The 20,500-nt window shown below is 42.5% G+C and overlaps 2 protein-coding genes and 1 long non-coding RNA gene across 3 annotated transcripts in view; all 3 read right to left on the reverse strand.

Annotated features, from left to right (window-relative positions):
* Positions 1-20,500, reverse strand: part of LOC115406914 (uncharacterized) — a 110,793-nt gene that overhangs the window by 62,423 nt on the left and 27,870 nt on the right. The window lies entirely within an intron of this gene.
* Positions 1,879-2,878, reverse strand: LOC115407107 (uncharacterized). Its single transcript, XR_003933590.1, has 5 exons — positions 2,782-2,878; positions 2,465-2,485; positions 2,254-2,379; positions 2,122-2,174; positions 1,879-2,018 (listed from the first exon to the last, which is right to left on the reverse strand). It is a non-coding gene; the product is annotated as an uncharacterized LOC115407107 (long non-coding RNA).
* Positions 13,776-15,643, reverse strand: LOC115406947 (immunoglobulin superfamily member 2-like). The gene is made up of 6 exons (XM_030117238.1): positions 15,604-15,643; positions 15,180-15,506; positions 14,750-15,100; positions 14,548-14,682; positions 14,349-14,395; positions 13,776-14,275 (listed from the first exon to the last, which is right to left on the reverse strand). Exons 1-6 carry the CDS (start codon positions 15,638-15,640, stop codon positions 14,138-14,140), a joined length of 1,035 nt encoding a protein of 344 aa, XP_029973098.1. The 5' UTR covers positions 15,641-15,643; the 3' UTR covers positions 13,776-14,137.

The raw sequence follows: 20,500 nt of genomic DNA on the forward strand, positions 1-20,500 counted from the left end.
TTTAGCCTAAAAGGAGCTACCGCGTCTAAAACGTTCGTGCAAGTGCTATGAAAATGTAAAAGAAGTTCATCCAAAGAGAGATTTTGCACGTCACAGCGATACATTTCACTGAAAGTGTCAGCAAACGAGGAGGCTGTCTGGGAATTAATTGTGCGCAACCGATGAGCTGGAGCGCGTGGAGAGACCACGCACTGAGACAGCGTCACCGCAAATAGTATCACAGAGTGATCCGAAATGTGCGTTTCACAAATATCAATCATGCTTACATTAAGACCATGGGACAGCACCAAGTCCAGGGTGTGCCCTTTGACGTGCGTAGAGCCTGACACCGACTGTGTCAGGTTAAAAGAATCAATCAGATTTAAGAAGTCTTTGGCCAGAGGTCTGGATTCACAGCAGACATGAATATTAAAATCCCCAACAATTAAAAACTGATCAAAGTTCAGGGACAAGCCTGATAGAAAGTCTGTAAAATCCTGAATAAAATCTTTGTTAAGCTTTGGGGGGCGATACACCAACGCGCACATGACTGGAGTATCAAAGTTTATCACAAATGTCTGAAGCTCAAAGCTGGAGAATGAATCTGCCGGTACCTGCCGACAGTTGTAGCTGGATCTGTACACAGTTGCCAGTCCTCCACCTCTACCCGTGGTCCGGGGTGAGTTGAGTTAAAAGCAGTCAGGAGGTAAAAGTTCGGAGAACGGGGTCGACTCACCGACTTGCAGCCAGGTCTCCGTGAGCAAGATTAAAACCAACTTCCGCGACGTGAAGAGATCGTTGAGAATAAATGTTTTGTTGGCTAGCGATCTAGCATTCAGCAGGCCCACGCCCCCCGAAGGATTTGGGTATGATTCAAGTTCACACTGAACTTACACAAGGGAAATATATTTCCTGCAAACTTCATACTGGAAAAAAGTAGACAGAAATGCCTAAAATGCCTTACTCAGTCTGCATAATTCCACCTATATAACATTAATCACCCCCTCCCTTCTCCCACCCTCCACACCACTGCTGTCCTGGTCCACAGCCTCGTCACCTCCCGTATCAACGACTGTAGCTCATTTCTCCTTGGTGTTTCTCCATGATCTCCAGATGGTCCAGGTCTCTGCTGCTCCCATCATCTCCAGAACCCCTCCCTCCACCACATCAGCCCCGTCCTCCAGCAGCTTCATGCCTCCCGGTCAAATAGAATGTTAAAAATTCTCCTCAGCACCTTCAAAGCCATCCACAACCTGTCCCCCCCTCATCACTCTCACTCCCTCGGGTCTCCACCTCTGTCCACCTCTCTGTTCCCTCCACCCGTCTCAGCACCATGAGGAACAGAGCTTTCAGTCACTTTTTCACATTCTTGTTAAACAATTTGTATAAGGTTCCATAGAATTGCTTTGTAATTATTAACTACCTCCAAATAAAAGTATTCTTCATCATATTGATTGATTGAAAGTATGAGTTACTTTTGAAAGGTGTTAATAGCGTTTGAAAGAGCAGGCCTTTAATTTATATATTGGTGTAATTTATTCAAACAGTAAACACACAGATGATAATGTACACAAACTTAACAAGTCAGAGTTGAGAAGGTAAAGACAGAATTGTATCTGTTAAAATACACAGCTTGTCTTCCAAAACGATCAAAAACTTTGAATAACAGTTCATATTGTGGACGTACTCAGCAACGACTTGAATCTTTCAAAGTATCAAGGTAGATTACATGGAGTGAATTGTATCAAAATGTTTAAAAATGTTTCTTTAAGCTTCAGTCACCAAAAGACCAAAACATGAATGTGAGCATCAGTTAATGTTTACCTCCAATGCTGGAAATTACATGGGCACTCGGGAGTCACGGAAACCAGAATCACATCATTATTTCGTCGATTCAGTGTGAATTACTCCTCAGTTGTGAAACGCACGTCGTTGTAGATCGTCTCTTTCTGATCTGAGAGCATGTTTCTTCTTTCTGCTTTGGTAACTGTTGTCTCGCTGAATGTTGGTGTAGAATAGGTCACTGAAGCTTCATCTCCCTGAGGAAACATCAAGAAATGTATGAAGAGATTTTAAAATGTTGCTTTCACAAGAAACCAGAGAAATACTTCAATAACTTTTCCATTTTGTCTGTAACTTTACCTGCTGATCACTGTTGGTCGGCTCAGCTTCTGTTTCAAATGGAAAAGAGAAATCTAACACAACATGTGATGTTAGTCAACTTAAATCTGCATTTAGTTTTAAATCTGCAAATGTAAATGAATCTTGTATTACCACTGTCGCAATTCTTCTTCTTGTTGGTCCAAATGAGATAGACTGAGACAATCATACTCATGGTCAGTGCAGTACAGATAATGTAAAGGGCTGTGTTCGCTCGCTTCAGATCTTCCAGCTTACACTCTGAAAAAAATACATTTACTTATACTTTCTATTCATTTTGTTTTTGTCATCAGAAACCAATTTACAAGAACAATTTCTCACTTACCTTCTGGGATGCCAGATTGTGCTTCGGGGAATACTAAATAATTAGAATAGTAAAATTGGTGTTGAGAAAAAATTGTGTGAAAATAAATAAGGTTACAACGATAAGTAATGCAGTCAGTAAAATTTATGTAAATAAATCAATTAAGGATTTTCTGAATGATTGAAAAGGTTCATAATACAACACTGAGTTGGTTAAAACAGATAAAAATGATTAATAAATTAAATTGAAAGGTTGTTAAATAGATCTGTAAGTAACTGTATTTTGTAAAATTTTGCATGAATGTAAATCCACTTTAATCTCAACTCTTGTAAATTCACCTCTTTTGTTCGCTGATCCAGTTTGTATGAAGAAGTGAAGTCCGTTGGGATCGATCTGAGTTTGATTAACATGCAGAATTAAAGTTTCACATTCTAGTTTTGTTGTCAAAGGATGAGTCTGATGATCTTCACTGGAGTCACAGCTCATTGTTCCTTTTAAGACTTCAGTCTGGTGACTGAAAATGATTTTGAGCCGATACGTTTTCTTCTGGTTTGCAGCCTGATGAGGCCATGAAAAACTAACATTGTGTTGAGCCACACCTGCGCAGCCTGAAAACAACAACAACAAGGAACATACACACACAGCGTCTTAGAGCTTTTTCTGGGAGATCACCCAGACCTCAAACTGAGTCAGACTATGACACATGGCGGTCTGGAGATGAGCTGTTATTAAAAGATCCTGCTGTGTCAGACCTCCAACGTTCCCGCAAGATCTTTGACAGTTTGTTACCCCCTGCTGCTGACGTAGTTAAACACCTGAGGGCCGACACCCCACCAATGGTTTATCTGCAGACCCTTGACTCAGCATATGGCACTGTTCAAGATGGTGACGAACTATATGCAAAATTTATGGACACGTTCCAAGACGGTGGAGAGAAACCATCCGACTATTTGCAGCGCCTGCAGGTCTCACTGAACCAGGCAGTAAAACGAGGCGGAGTTTTGGATAAAGACTCTGACCGACACCTGGTAACCCAATTCTGCCGTGGCTGTTGGGATGATTCCCTTATTGCTGCACTTCAGTTAAAGCAACGCAAACACAACCCACCATCGTTTGCTGAGTTTCTGCTCCTTCTGCGAACTGAGGAAGATCGTGAAGCTGCAAAAGCCATCCGCATGAAACAACATCTCGGTTCATCGCGAACCAGAGCTGTAGCCCATGCACAGTATGCTTACTCAGATGGTGCAGAAAGGGGAGAGATTGCTGCGCTCACTAATGTCACGCAGCAACTGGCTCAACAGATAGCTGACATGCAGAAGCAACTTGCAGCCCTCACTGCTGCCCAATCAGGCATCAGTCAGCCCATTGCTGTCAAGCCCACACCAGGCCGTAAGTTAGGTGAGGGGCAGAGGGCGGGCAAGCCACCAAAGAACCCGACTTCTGTTCCCAGGGCCGGCTACTGCTATCGGTGTGGTGAAGACGGTCATATTAAGCCACAGTGTGATAACCCCCCAAACTCTGCACTTGTCGCAGCCAAGAAGAAACGGCTCACTGAGAAACAACAGAGATGGCAAAAATCAAGTACTCCTGCAAAATACCCTTTAAACTAGGGTCAGTTCCTGTTGAGGGGCGAACTGGAACTGTTGTGGACCCACAATGTCCTACTGAGGAAAATCATGTTAAATGTCATGAAATAACCCAGGCCGCTTCTTCTGTTCCAGTTGCATTACCCAAGGGGTTAGTTGGATCCCGCTACACTGCCAACATTGGGATTGCTGGTGACAAGTTTAATTGTCTTCTGGACACCGGGTCACAGGTCACTACGATTCCAGTGTCATTCTACAACCAGCATCTTGCTGACCAACCGGTGAAATCGTTGTGTGATCTACTGCAAGTTGAAGGAGCCGCAGGACAGGCAGTTCCTTATCTTGGGTACGTAGAGATGGTGGTTACATTTCCTAGTGAATTCCTGGGAGCTGATTTTGATGTTTCTACACTGGCACTTGTTGTTCCTGATGGCGAGAATCATCAATCCCTGGTGTTGATTGGTATGAACACCTTGGAGCCGCTGTATAGCCAGTATATGGGGAGTGAATACACCAACTTCCAACCAGCTGCCCATGGTTACAAAGCAGTGCTTAAACTGCTGCAGATCCGCCACCAACAGCAACTGATGGGCAGTGACAGTGTTGTGAGGTTAGCTGGCAAGTCTCCAGTCCAGATTCCTGCTGGTCACACCACCCGTGTCGATGGCTCTATCCACACCAGCATGTTGTTATCTGGCCAATGGGCGCTGGTGGAGCATCCAGTTTCGCCACTGCCGGGTGGGCTGTGTGTGCAGAACTCATTGATTAGGCTCCCAGATCAATCCCATGAGAAGATCCCAGTCATTCTTAGTAATGAGTCAGATCAGGATGTGACCATTCCACCTCTCTCTACCATTGCTGAACTTGCAGTTGCACCCCAAATTCTATTACAAACAATGTCAAATCGTTCATCAGAAAGTTCCCCTATTCTGAAATTAGAATTCGGAGATTCTCCTATTCCTCCAGAGTGGAAGACCAGAATCACCGAGAGGCTCCGCGCAGCCTGAGCGTCTGACGTCACTCCGGTGAGTGTTTTCCGTGTTGGTGAAGCTTGCTGAAGCCTGCGAGCGACTGAAGTGCTTGCTGTCTCTCTCTTGCTATTACTGTTAATTCACGAAGCAATCAAAAATCGGGGTTATTTACGCCCCCGGGGTTACTTCGCCCCCGATTGACCAAGCGATCTCTCGTGAATTACATTTCTTCTCCGCCGTTAGCGCCACCGGCGTGCTAACTAGCTTAGCGTGCTAACTAGCTTGGTCCGCCGGGACCGCTATGGCGTCCTCCCCTCTGTCTTCTTTTCTTTCCTGCTCAGTGTGCCGTATGTTGAGTCAGAACCCTGCCTCCCTTGACGATAGGGGTATTTGCGTAAAGTGCAGTGTATTGACAGCGCTGGAGGCCAGGGTAACCGAGTTAGAGGAGCGGCTGCGCAGATGTGAGGGGCAGGGCAGCGCTAGCTATAGCGAGGTAGCGGCAGGGCTCGCAGCCCGTTCCCGCAGTGAGAGGAGTGTTAGCAAGCCTAGCCCCGCAGCGTGTCCCGAGCAGCCGGGACAAGACCAGGACCGGTTTGTGACAGTCCGGAGGAAGGCTAGTGCTAAGCACCGCCACGTAGCACTCCAAGAACCGCTTCACGTCTGCAATAGGTTCTCTCCCCTCAGCGACGACACGCCGGCTGAACTGGACACGCTGGTGATTGGCAGCTCTATAGTTAGAGACGTGAAGCTGCCAGCGGTGAAGGTTAGGTGTTACCCGGGGGCCAGAGTGGGGGACATCGAGGGGAACCTTAGGCTTTTAAAACAGGAAGGTAGGAGATTCCGTCGAGTCGTGATTCACGCAGGCGGTAATGATGCCCGGCGGAGACAATCAGAGGTGCTCAAATTACAAGTAGCCTCGGTGTGTGAATTGGCTAAGTCGATGTCTGATGCCGTAATATTCTCTGGTCCCCTGCCCAATTTGGTCAATGATGAAATGTATAGCCGACTTTCATCATTCAATCGCTGGTTGTCTAGATGGAGTGAGGAAAACGGAGTTATTTTTCTAAACAACTGGCGCACCTTCTGGGGAAAGCCTGGGCTCATCCGCAGGGACGGCATCCACCCAACTTTGGATGGTGCAGCCCTTTTAGCTCACAATATGGCTGATCGGCTTCGAACTCTAAATTGACAATCCAGCTATGAGCCCCGGGCGCAGAGCAGTCGTGTAGAACACTCCTCTGTTGATCTTGTTGATCTCGTCACTAATCCTGCTCCCGGATTTTTACAAGTCAAGCATGGAGGTTTACCTAGGCTAACAGAGACTGAGTCTGTCCAAAGTGCTCAAAGCATTAAAAAACAGTCAATGGGTAAAAAGCTTAACATCTGTACAAGACAAAATAACTTTTCCAGTAGGAAATACATAAAATGTGGTCTACTAAACATTAGAGCAATCTCCACTAAATCTCTGTTAGTTAATGACCTTATTGGTGACAATAACATTGATCTCCTTGCTCTAACAGAAACTTGGCTCCAGCAAGATGATTATGTGAGGCTCAATGAATGTACCCCTCCAACCTATGTTAATTTCCAAACAGCTAGATCAACAGGTCGAGGTGGAGGTGTGGCAGTGATTTCCCACTCCAGTCTTCTTCTTAAACCCAAAACTAATGTTAAATTCAACTCTTTTGAAAGCTTAATACTAACGCTTACTTGTCCAAATTGGAAGAATCAAAAAGCTGTGCTATTAATTATTGTGTATCGACCTCCTGGTCCTTACTCTGACTTTTTAACTGAGTTCTCAGAGTTTTTAAGCAATATAGTATTGACTCATAACAAGATCCTTATAATAGGTGACTTTAACATCCATGTGGATGATTCTGGTGATAGTTTGAGTAATGCGTTTATTGCAGTATTAGATAGTATCGGTTTCACTCAAAATGTTGATGAATCCACTCATAGTCACAAGCACACCCTGGATCTGGTCTTAACATATGGGATAGAAGTCAGTGACCTAAATGTTCTCCCTCAGAACCCCATACTCTCAGACCATTTTTTAATTACTTTTCAGGTTTTGATTGAAGACTACTGTGCTCAAAAAGATAAAATTCAGCTGATACGGACATTATCTGAAAAATCTGTGGCTCGGTACAAAGAATTGATCCAGCCTGCATTTGCTGCATTATCTTGTGAATTCACAGAAATGAGCTTATTGACCAGTGGTGATAATAGTGATCAGTTTGTTGACAGTGCTATGCACTCACTAAAATCTGCCCTTGACGTAGTGGCCCCGTTGCAGCTGAAAACCAATCGACCCAGGCGCGTTGCTCCATGGTTTAACTCTGAAACCCGTGTTCTCAAACAAAAAACTCGGCAATTAGAAAGACTGTGGCGTAAATCTAAATCAGAACAATCTCTGAAGGCCTGGAAATGTAGCTTGCTAAGCTATAAACAAATTCTTTTTAAAGCCAAGACATTATATTACTCTCGTTTAATAGAAATAAACAAAAATAACCCTCGGTTTCTATTCAACGCTGTAGCCAGACTGACAACCAGTCATACTGTAGTGGAACCAGTAATCCCAGAATCTTTAAACTGCCATGACTTTCTTAAATTCTTTAATGATAAAATCATAACCATTAGAGGTAAAATCAGTGAAGCGCTTTCCTCAGATCAAGCTCAGGGAATCCAGCCACTGCCTCCACCTGAAATACCTGAAATACTAGATAGTTTCTCATTAGTAAATGGGGCTGAGATTACTTCAATTGTAATGTCTTCTAAAACCTCAACCTGTCTCCTAGATCCAATTCCAACTAAGCTTTTCAAAGATACCCTTCCAGTTATCTTAAATACGATCATAACTATAATAAATACCTCTCTAGAAAATGGCTATGTGCCACAGTCATTTAAATTCGCAGTAATCAAACCACTGCTGAAAAAACCTAATCTCGATCCTGATATTCTAGCTAACTACAGACCGATATCAAATCTGCCTTTTATTTCAAAAGTCCTGGAAAAAGTTGTGGTTAAACAGCTTTACCGCCACCTACAGGACAATAGTTTATTTGAGAAATTTCAGTCAGGATATAGAGCTTATCACAGCACTGAGACTGCGTTAGTTAAAGTCACTAATGACTTGCTATTGGCGGCTGACGCAGGTCTAGTCTCAATCCTGGTTCTCCTAGACCTCAGTGCAGCTTTTGATACAATCGACCACAATATTCTCCTGCAGAGGTTAGAATGTGAGGTTGGCATCAGAGGAAAAGCCCTCTGCTGGTTCAAATCCTATTTATCTAATAGGTACCAATTTGTTCACGTTAACCAACAGTCCTCACCGTGCTCCCAGGTCAGTTATGGGGTTCCTCAAGGGTCCGTGCTCGGGCCAATTTTATTTCTGTTATATATGCTTCCTTTAGGGAACATAATTAGAAGTCACGATATCAATTTTCATTGCTATGCAGATGACACACAACTGTATTTATCTATGAAACCTGATCAAACTAATCAAATAGACAGACTCAGTGACTGTATCAGAGAAATTAAAACCTGGATGACTACGAACTATCTCCGTCTGAATCCTGGCAAAACAGAGGTCATTATACTAGGCCCCCATAAACTGAGAGAGTGTCTATCCAAACAGATTATTACCTTAGATAACGTCAGTGTATCCTCCTCCTCTACTGTGAGGAACCTCGGGGTCTTATTTGATCAGGATATCTCATTTAAAGCACACATCAACCTGGCTTGTAAAACAGCATATTTCCACTTGCGCAACATAGCTAAAATAAGAAACATTCTACCTAGAAGCGATGCAGAAAAACTCATCCATGCATTTGTTTCTGCGAGATTGGACTACTGCAACTCCCTTCTCGCAGCCTGCCCAAAAAGTGTATTAAAAAACTTTCAGTTGGTTCAAAATGCAGCCGCCAGATTATTAACTGGAACTAGAAGACGTGAACACATTACTCCCGTTCTAAAATCTCTTCACTGGCTTCCAGTCGAGTTTAGAGTTAGATTTAAAATCCTTCTCCTCACTTACAAAATCCTAAATGGGATGGCTCCAACCTATCTCCAAGATGCTTTAACGCCTTATCAACCAATCAGAGCACTTCGCTCTCAAAATGCAGGGTTACTGGTGACTCCTAGAGTCTCTAAATGGACACTAGGTGGAAGAGCCTTTAGCTATCAGGCACCATTTTTATGGAACCAGCTTCCAAGTGGTGTCAAAGAGGCAGACACAGTCTCCACATTTAAGGTTAGGCTCAAGACGTTTCTCTTCGATGCAGCCTATGATCAGGTCAGCTAGGGATTCTAAACTAAACTAAACTAAACTAAACTAAACTAAAACAAACCAAACCAAACTAAAGTAAACCAAACTAAACTAAACTAAACTAAACTAAAACAAACCAAACCAAACTACAGTAAACCAAACTAAACTAAACTAAACTAAACTAAAACAAACCAAACTAAAGTAAACCAAACCAAACTACAGTAAACCAAACTACAGTAAACCAAACTAAACCAAACTAAACTAAACTAAACTAAACTAAATTAAATTAAACTAAACCAAACCAAATTACACTAAACAAAATTAAACTAAACCAAACTAAATTAAACTAAACTAAACTATACTAACTAAATACTAATTTAAACAGTTAAGTATCCACAAAGCTGCCCCAGGAGCTAGAATGCTGTGGGAAGTACGGTGCACTGAGCCCTGTCCTCTAATGTCTGAATGTTATTCCCTTTAGTCCGTTCATTGCTTTTCACCTGCTGTCCCCCCCTTCGAGGGGGAGTCTTCTCCAGTTTCAGTTGCTGACTCCACTATTACGAAGGCCTATGAACAAGCTCCGTCCGGACCGGGAGGACACCCCTGTCGGTCCTGCCCGTGGACTGGCTTCGGTTCTACTGCTGGGATCCGTGGTTCTTGTGCTGGACCGTCCAACGAACTGTCCTCAACATTGTCCTAGGCTTTACTTCTTATTGTCTCATGCTAGCTGTTGCCAAAGCTGTCCGTCCCTGGGAGAGGGATCCCTCCATACTGTGGTTCTCCCCAAGATTTCTTCTTTTCCCACTGGGTTTTTGGAGTTTTTTCTTGCCGGATGTGAGGGTCGAAGGCGGTGGTTGCTTCGTTCTGTCTCGTTACTGTAAATATTGACATATTACCATTATGCTTATTCACTGTTTTTACTTTTACCGACAAATGTAACATCTTGAAGCCCTCTGAGGCAACTGTTGTTGTGATACTGGGCTATACAAAAATAAATTGATTGATTGATTGATTGATTGAGAAGCTTAATAAGATCCCTGATGTTTTTGCTCTCAGTGACATGGACTTCGGACGCACAGACAAGGTGAAACATCAGATAATGCTCCATGACGAAACTCCATTTAAGCATAGGGCCAGACCTATCCACCCTCGAGACATTGAGGCGGTCCATCAGCATTTGAGGGGCTTGCTGGAAGCTGGAGTTATTCGTGAATCTGAGTTGTCATTTTCATCACCAATTGTTGTGGTCCGTAAGAAGAATGGTGACATACGATTATGCATTGATTACCGAAAGCTGAACCTGCAGACAGTTAAAGATGCATATCCCCTGCCAAGCCTGGAGGAGTCTCTGTCTGCCCTGTCTGGTTCTAAGTGGTTCAGCATTCTTGATTTGAAATCTGGGTATTATCAAATCGAAATGCATGAGGAAGACAAAGCAAAAACCGCTTTTGTGACACCCCTTGGATTTTGGGAATTTAATCGGATGCCCTAAGGAACAACCAATGCTCCATCTACTTTTCAACGGTTGATGGAGAAGAGCATGGGAGATCCTCATTTGAAGGAAGTTTTAGTTTTCCTTGATGATCTCATTATTTTTTCAGATACGCTGGAGGAACATGAGCGGAGGTTACTGCGAGTACTGCAGCGCTTGAAGGAATTCAGGTTGAAGCTCTCTCCTGAAAAGTGCAAGTTTTTCCAGAAATCAGTTAAATATCTGGGGCACATTGTCTCAGAGAAGGGAGTTGAGACTGATCTGGAGAAGATCATTGCTTTGAAATCCTTGCCAATTCCTAGAACTTTAAAGGAGCTTGAATCTTTTTTGGGGTTTGCCGGTTATTACAGGAGGTTTTTAAAGGGCTATTCCACCATTGCAAAGCCGCTAAACGACCTGACGCGTGGTTATGCGCCTGCCTCCAGAGCCCAGACGAGGTCTAGTCCAACTAAAATCCAGGACCCGAAACAGCCTTTCGGAGAGCGATGGTCGTCAGCCTGCCAGGTTGCATTTGAGATGCTCATTGAGAAGTTGGCCAGTTCCCCTGTTCTTGGTTTTGCTGATCCTACACACTGATGCCAGCACTACTGGGCTTGGTGCGGCTTTGTATCAGGAGCAGGAGGGCCAGCTGAGAGTAATCGCATATGCCAGCCGTGGTCTTTCAGAGAGCGAATCGAGGTATCCTGCGCACAAATTAGAGTTTCTTGCATTAAAGTGGAGTGTGTGTGAAAAGTTTCATGACTATCTGTACGGAGCCAACTTTGTGGTGGTGACTGACAACAACCCGCTCACTTACCTGTTAACAACAGCAAAGGTGGATGCCGCCAGTCACAGATGGGTTGCTGCTTTGTCCACTTACACTTTTAGGCTCCAGTATCGAGCTGGGAAGCAGAACCTCGATGCCGACGCTGTGTCTCGTCGCCCTCACAGCCACACTACTGACCTGGCAACTCAGAAAGACAGGAATCTGATCAACAAGTTCGTTGGAGAACATGTCATCGAGCCTGGTGAGGTGGAAGAGCTTGATTCAGCTGTTGTCTCTGCCATTTGTCACCGCTATCTTGTTACCAGCCAGCCGAGCAGCTGGGCAGAGAGCCCCATCGCCCTCGTTGAGTCTTTGAGCCTGTCAGCTCAGGCCATTCCTGACTGCTATGCCAGTGAGGACCTCCATGGTCTACCAGTCAAACTATTCTGTTCTTGTGAACATTTCAATGTCTCTTTATTTAAGAGTGAGGGCAAAAACAGATTATTGGATGAGTTAAGAAATAAAAACCTGTTCTGACACTACTTAAACACCAAATATTTCAGAAAGAATCTGTGTTTGTCTTGTGACGGACTGCCAATCCATCCATAATGTAACCTGTCTTCACCTGGGATCTGCTCCAGTTGGTTAAAGGAGAAGAAAAAGTTTGATGAGAATTCATAATTAGATTTTTTTTTTCCCTACTTTGCGCCCTGTTTGCGTTAACAGTGTTGCTTGAAGCTGAGACTCTACCAGACAAAAGCAGAACTCTGTTGTGGTTGGGCTTTCAGACCAGCCCTCTACACTCATGTAGTGCAGAGGGCTTCTCTTCCTGTCCCACTCTGTGGTTACATTTCAGGAAGTTGAATGTGCACCATTTTATCAGAGATATATAGCACTTGAATGATTTTAATCAATGATAATTCTATAAATACTGGAATTACACGAGATGAAATAAATGTAGTTGAGTGAGGGCTGCACGAACCAAACCTGCTTTGTTGATGTTTTCCTTTTTAACTCATGTTTCTGCTGTTTGGTTTTTCATTGAAAGCCACTGACACATGGAGGGGAGATCTTAATCTTTCACTTGTTCTATCCTGAGTATGTCTGAAAATAGTGGGACTTTTATTTTTTTTTTTTCTAAATGATGAATAACCTTAATACAGTGTGCAGCAAATGACACAGGGGGGAAGTACCGTCCTGCTTTTGGCAAAAACACAAACCAGGCATCACTTGTACTTCCTGTGTTGAAATTATCATGTGTTTCTGGTCCCTGTGCCAGTTGTTATCTTGAGAATTAAAACTTTCGTCTCACATCCTCAACTAACTCTGTGCTCCAGACAGCTTTGTGAAAGATCTCCCACTGTAAGGAGGATTAACATCAGCTGTGTCGATGATGTGTGGTGAGGTTCACGGCTGGTGAGGCAGCAGATGATTCTACATTTGATCAGCAGCTGTTCACTGGTCATGTTTCAGATCTCATATCATCACTTTCCATACATAGAGAGAGAACAACAGACACCCCGGACAAGTCACCGGTCCATCACAGGACAAACACAGAGGCACAGAAAGCCACACATGCTCACATTCACACCGAGGAACAATTCAGCGCCCCCAGTTAACCTCACATGCGTGTTTTTGGACTGTGACAGGAAGCCAGAGTGCCAGGAGGAAACCGATGCACACATGGGGAGAAGAAGCAAACATCTACTGCTGTCTCAGTAATGGTGACTTGTCTCTGGTGTGTTGTTGCTTTTTGTCTTTCTTTTCAGCTCATAAATTGATTTCTGTGAACAGCGAGTGTTGTGGCATTTTCAGCAGTCACGAAGCACTTTACATAACCTTTGTGGCTTTGTATGCTCACATTTACAAACAGTGAAATTAATTACTAATTAGAGTGGTCTGAAATAATGTGTGCAGCACAGTTTGACTTTAAACTGGCTGGTGTTACTTCAGCTGAGTTCAATAAAGTGAATCAGTCTTCAGAGTGACCCACATAGTGCATTCAGCTCATGAGTCAAACAGTCATTACTCTTCTAAATCTGCTAAACTGAACCTATTTGCAGCCCTCTCACTTTATACGTGGTTGAATCCCCAAGCGAAGTCTGTTTTCAGTAAACAGCTCTTGTGGTTAAAAGGTGCAGAGATGGCCAACCACAACTCTGGTGTGTCAGTGAAGCTGTTGCATGTGACTCTGCTCAGTGTGTAAATGAAACAAAGTGCTGCAACAGAGGAAAAATAAAGAAACCTAACTACTCTGAAAAATGTTTATTAGCTTTTATTGATGACAAATAATCATATTTGGGGCAGAAAATGTTTGTTCAGTGGTCTTTCAGTTGTGCTGATCTCTTCTGTTTTCTCTGCATGCTGTGATGGAAACACATTGTTAAACCGTTTTCCACAGAGACAAAGTGGGAGAAGTTGCATTTTCAGTGACTCTGACCACCGTTGTCATGTAAACACACACCCAAAACACAACAGAACAGCTTTTGAAGTCACAGAGGAGAATTCATCAATTCAAGGCATCTGCAGACATTTTTTTGATGAAACTTTACAGTTTATGTGTATTAACTGTACAAAGTCTTTCAGTGCTGAAACTGAAGCTGCTGTAATTTATTCACACATGTCTGTTTATCTCACTGATCCAGCCCAAAGGCCTTGACAGCAGTAAAGATTTTCTCTCTCTCTGCTGCTTTTTGGAGCCTGTTTGAACCTTTTCTGTGTTTCATGATGGTGAAGACAGCGGCAGAATAAATCCATGTGGCCTCATCATTCTGTGAAAAGAAAACACTTTCAATATTTTTATTTTCTCGGAGTTTAAACGTAGCAGAAATTACTGTAATTTACCTGTTGACTTCTCCAGTCACCACTGTGCATCTCCACGTTATTGGATGCTGGATTGGAACAAAACAAAAGCAATAGTGAGATGTTTGTTGTTCAGAAGAGATGTTTTCAGTGTCAAGTGAAACACACACAGACACACAAACTCTCTTCCTTAACCTTGCTCACACCCCCCAGGGCACAGTGGTACAGAGTACTGTGTTACCTTTGCAATGCTCACACGTGGTTTTCATGATGGCGTAGATGAGGAAGACGGTGACAGTCAGACTTACAGCCAAGACGCCACACAGTAGAAAAATAACTGTATAGACTTCCTGTGACCACGAGCTGCTTCCTGAAACTATGAACAAAGTGAAAATTACAAACGAGTCCAACTATGTGCCATTTATTTGTTTCTATTTCATCACCTTTGAAATCCATTTCAGTCCCATTTCCAAATACTATCTGCCCACATGTGGCCACGGCGCAGTAGTAAATCCCAGCATCGGAGGAGGTGAGGGTTTTAGAGAAACGATAAACGCAGCTCCTCTGAGTGTCAGATCTTCTGCCACATTCATCCCAGCTGTTTGCGTCGGTGTAGATGACGTCTGGTTGAGACGCTTGTGACCCGCCTCTGAGCCAGAACACACTGAGGTCTCCTGAACACACTTTGTTCTCAGAGAGAACCGAACACTCAAAAGTCACCGGTTCTCCGAGGACGATCGATTCTGACACCATCGACTGCTGAACGGTGAAGTGTGACGTTCTCTGACTGTGGCCTGTTCAATGTAACAGTTGAAAATTATATGAAAAAACAAACATGAAGACAAAAAAGCTCATGAATGTTCACATATTTACCTTTCACTAACAAATATGTTGCACTCCACTCAGTGTTAATCCACTCTACGAACGCACAGTGATACGTTCCTTCATCCTCTTCAACGGTCTTCGTAATGGTCAAGTTACAAAGATTTCCACCCACGGTAATCTCCCATCTGGACTCTGAAAACTCAGGCTCATACTTGGGTGTCGTAGATTGCCACAGAGTCACAATACGTTGCAGTTTATCCCCGACGCGCTGCCTGTACCAGTGGAGCTCCATCCGGCTGACCTCCGCAAAGGGTAAAGCACATGAAATGTTCGCTGGTTCTCCAAGATGAACTGAAGTCACTGGAGCCAGAGCGTCTGCTTTTCATAAGACATGAAGAAAGAACATAGCAGATGACATTACATAGAAAGTGTGCAATTTAAAGAAATGTTGGAGGAAGTTAAAAACACTTACATCCTCGATGGAGAAAAAGCACAGAGAGCCACAACATGATCATCTTGACATTATGTCCTGAGAGGAAGTCTGCAGATTTTTTTTGAGACTGAACGGGTAGAGGTGAACGCATCTGATTGGACATTAAAGAGCATTTCCTGTCACATTTTGTCCTGGATTGCTTTGTACTTTCGTAGGTGTGGTCGTCTTCGCTCCATTGACTCTGACAGCAGTTTGTGTGTTTCTGTGGCTTCTCCCAGAATTCAACTATTTTTCATTTGCTCATTTACAGAGTCTGTTCCAAGACTTCACATATTTTTGGTGGTGTTATACCTTTTGGGCTGTTTTTTGTGTTTGCTAACTCAACCTGAATTATATACAGGTGTGCAGTAATCTCCATCAACAGCCCAACATGTGGTCAGTAGGGTAAAACTACTGTGTCCACCAATGGGCCGAGCCCAGTTCATATTCATTACCAGTGTGTCTTTATCTGCTGGACATCTGCTCAAACAGCTCTGTGATTGGCTCAAAGCAGCAGCAGCCGCTGGAGGAGGCTAATGGTCATCCATCACGGAGCTGTTTGAACAACTCGCTGTTGCGTGATTGTCATCCATCTCGCTTCTTAACAGTTTGGTCCTCTCTCAGGGTTTCTGTTGAAAAGTTTTTCAAAACCACGGTCCAGTTCTTCTGCTTGTTTTGATTTTTACATTCCTAATTGCTGCTTCCTGTTTTTTTTTCTCAGATCTTCATGTGTCTGTCCATGTGAGGGAGCGTATGTACAGAACGAAAGACCCACTCGTAAAACATGATCCAGTCTCTGAAATGAGACATTTGGCAGATTATCGATTGGCCTCGACTAACTCTTACAATCCGACAGAAGAGAATTGGATCCACTAAGGTTTTTATATGAGACATTTGCAATCTGATTGACCTCACAATCTTATTACAAGTTGGATTTCAGGACCCATGTAAACAGGGATACTGTGTCAAACACCTTTTTTTTTTTTTTTCTAAACTTTTCTCGCTAAAAAGTTTGAAGCTCTCATTTTAAAGAAGCACTGTTTCTTTTGGAGCTTCAGTTCTCGGGTATATCTCCATGATACTGATGTTGTAAATCGAGTTTCATCTGCAAATGTCAAATTCTAACTTTATTTTTCCTTCAGTTGATCTTCAGTTAGATTTATTTCAAATCCATTGCATCCTGTCATTCTTCCTTCCTCAACCTCAAATGTGAATTAACTTCCTCTTAAGCCCCGCCTCCACAGCTCAGTCAGGTAATGATTATTCTTTTCAATGGCTATAGTTCTCCACCACCGCGACTTGGTTCCAGACTCAATCAGACATTTAAATTTATTAAATTCCTTTTTTCCCATGATCCTCCTTCATAGACATTACATTGAGTATCACTGCACAGCTACTAAATGAAATTCACTCACACATAGAGTAGCTACTTGTTCAGAGTTGTTAGGATTTATACTTACATTGACAACATCAACATTACTGGTCAAAACAAAAGCTACATTTTTACTTTCTTGTCCTTTTTCAAAGAACAAAGAGAGATGTGTAGCTGGTGATGGAAAGAAACCACTCTGATGTGCTTTGTAGTTTCTCAGTTGTGTGGAAAGTTAAGCTGTGGCGGTGCTTTCTGAAAAGGTGTGAATTCAAAGCGGGGGTCCTCTTCCTGTCCCACACTCTACTGTCGTCTGAGGATTGGAGGACAAAACAGAAAAAAATATTGTGGTTTACACTGTCAGTAAGGCCAGGGAGCAACCTGATGAATACATCACAGGTGCAGAGATGAAAGTCAAGTTAGAGTGAGACACATACATTTGACATCTGATCAATGTTTTCTGCTCAGAGCTCATCAAATCATCTGTATTCTGACGGGAGAGAAATTCTCTAAATCTGAAGACCGATGCCTGATTTTTTTTTTCTTTCAGTTATTCTGGGGATTTACTGAAAGATCAGACACCGTGGTGAATACTGGATATCACATTTGAGAAGTACCTTCACCATGAAATCCAACCATGAACCTGTTTGTAAAGAAGATGCCTGCTGAAGGCTGCAACATATAGAGTTTTGCATCAGGAGGAATTGTTCAAAAAAGACATGATAATTGTTAAACTGCTCTAGTTTTTTTTATTGTAAATTAAAAAAAGAAAGAAAAGAAAAACTTTGATTGGTCCCCTTTGTAGCTGCATGTAGCTCTTTGACCACAATGAGGTTGATCCTCCTGCTGTAAATATAACTTGACCACATGACTGCAAACTATCATACCTTTCTATTTCTCTTGCAGTTCAGTAGAATTGCAAATGACAAAAAAGAACATTGAATTAATTTTACAGAGTTGATTTTACAGAGAAACCATCAAATTAGTTGTTTGTTAATAAAAATTCAATCTGTCAACATTTGTTTTGCTTTACACAAAAATCCATCAAAAATCCCACGATCAGAATATATTGCATGCTTTAGTGTGAATAAGATCGAGCATCATATTGTCTGAATTCTGTTTATTGCTCTGGAGTGTGAACCCCTCCCACAGTGGAAAACAAACAACTGAAGCTGAAACTTTGAGTGACTGTATCCGTCTGTCTGTCTGAGGACTTGAACACGACTGGATCGGACAGAACATAAAATATATGAATGCTGTTTATGTACCAACAACAACAAACACAAGAACTGCCAGTCCTTCAGGACTACATGAAGCTCAGTATTTTGAAGAGTTTTCAGCAGCTCCTCTCTTCTGACAGCATATCCTGTTGAAGCCCAGAGCCATGTCAGTTCTGAGTAAACAGCTTCAGTTGGTCAAACGGTACAGAAATAACTCTCCACAGTGTGGCTGCCAGCGCGGATGTTGAATGTGGCTTTGACTCGCATCATTTACCTGAAGGCGCTGTGAGTTCAGTTGTTAAGAAACGTAGTTAAAAACATTTGTCAAAACAACTTCTTCTGTTTCTTTTCTAAATCTTTTATTGTCAAGATTTTAATCGACAAATGTTCAATTTAAGAAGAAATATTGTTTGCACACTTAAACTAATAAATGTCTATGATGAGTCTGTGATTTCTATATTTTGAAAAATTTCACAGCTTACCACAATTGCTCTCGTCAAAGATAGAAAAAACATACATGCAGCACTCTTATAATGGGATTTTTGTTGATTTAATAAGTGTAAATAAAATCAAGGGTGGGAATCAAGGTTTTCATGACTTGTCATAATGGTGAAGCTGAAGTGCTGCTGTTGCTCATGAGCACCACAGCAGTCATAAATACTGCTGCACATGTGTGACTAGATGGACAAAATGTTTTGTCTGTTGTTCCACTCCTGTCACTGTCAGTGTTTTGGTTCTGTTTGGTCGAACAAGATCTTTATTTCAGCGCTGTGGTCTTCTCAACGTCTGAGAATGTTTTGGGGTTTTTTTTCATCTTTGTTTCAAGTGATTAAAACTAACATCTGGTTTAATCTGGTCTCATATCAATCTTTATACATGCAAATGCATTAAAAGATCGCTGTATTGAAACCTTCAGCTTGATGAGCAGTTATGGAAAACTGACCTTTGTTTCAAGTGGCGTGCTTGCAGGGCCTAATGGAAACTGTCTCAACCACATTTTCACTGTGTGGTGGACTGTGTTCACTCAAACATCAGCTCTCTTCCTCTTGTTCACACTGTGATGCACGGTGCATGAAGCAAGCCTCAAACAGTGAGAAGTGAGAACTTTCTGCTTCGTCTGTCTCTCTGTTTAAAAGTGTTTAAAATACACTTGTACTGAAAACACTTATACCTGAAGTACCCTGACATATTTTCTTGAGAGAGATTTAAAATTCCTTTTTTGATACATTCACATGTTTTTGAACTTCTATGATTTTGACCCTGATGCCAGTCATGCAGAGAGACAATCAAGTCCAAACTGGTCAATATCTTCTTCAGGGACCAGATATCTCATTAATAATTGAGAAATATTCTCTCTGAAGGTTCAAGAGGTTTAACAAGACATTATGGGGAGAAAAGTAGCAGCACTGGGGACTAGAATGGGTGGAGGAGGAATTTACTGAGGTGATGTGTGTATGTGGAGAAGTGTGTAATACTAGTGTCCCACTGAGTGTGGAGCTAGTTACCTACGTGTGTGTGTGTGTGTGTAGGTGTGTGTGTGTGTGTGTGTGTGTGTGTGTGTGTGTGTGTGTCCTGATCAGTTTCAGTTCAGCAGCAACGGCTCCAGAACTCTTTCAGGTTCTTCATTCAGGAATCCTGTTCTTCCTCTCATTCAAACATAATGTGATCAGTGTGATAAATGTCTCTCACCATGTTTGTTTTTTGGATATTTTTTTTTTTATGTGGTGATGACTTTCTGTCAGCAACCCAATGCATCAGCAGTGAATCAGGAAGTAACCAGCAGCTTCTCACAGAGTTGCTGTTTCCTGAGCGATCTCAGGAAATACAGTCACTGCTGGTCACACTTGAAGTCAGCCACTCGTTCCAAACAGCTCTCATAGAAGAAAAGATGTTGAATGTTAATTTCATTCCTCCTACAGTCCACTAGCAGCTCAGTGATGCATGTGGTGTTCAGGACTAACAACCCAGTTCCCTAATATCCTGAATAAACCGTGTGAATTTCCACGCAAAAAGAGCACGACTACAAAACAGGACTAGTCAAAGGAGGGTTTAGTTACCTCAGATGTTGTTTACACAAGAATGATAAGCTGGAAATTATTGAGAAAACACAATTTTCAAGTCCTTATCACTGGATTCTGAGCATGTCTCAGGGTGCTGGCTGACTTGACTGAGCCGTCTCACTAAAGGATGTTGCACTGAAATTATCCGATTATCCATTTTTCATTGTTGATATTTTAATTGTGTTTATTCAACTGCCACTCAGTGTGCAGGGTTAGTGTGTATATATGGACTAAATCTATTGCCTTCA

The sequence above is a fragment of the Salarias fasciatus genome, chromosome 2, assembly GCF_902148845.1.
Source record: "Salarias fasciatus chromosome 2, fSalaFa1.1, whole genome shotgun sequence".
Classification (NCBI taxonomy): domain Eukaryota; kingdom Metazoa; phylum Chordata; class Actinopteri; order Blenniiformes; family Blenniidae; genus Salarias; species Salarias fasciatus.

What these genes read in the sequence shown, in the direction of transcription:
- LOC115406947 (XM_030117238.1), bottom strand. Translation starts at nt 15,640, where the DNA reads ATGTTGTGGCTCTCTGTGCTTTTTCTCCATCGAGGAT. An exon ending in GACTGAAATGGATTTCAAAG is followed by an intron (nt 14,683 to 14,749) that starts GTGATGAAATAG and finishes CTTTGTTCATAG; the next exon opens with TTTCAGGAAGCAGCTCGTGG. An exon ending in CACGTGTGAGCATTGCAAAG is followed by an intron (nt 14,396 to 14,547) that starts GTAACACAGTAC and finishes GTTCCAATCCAG; the next exon opens with CATCCAATAACGTGGAGATG.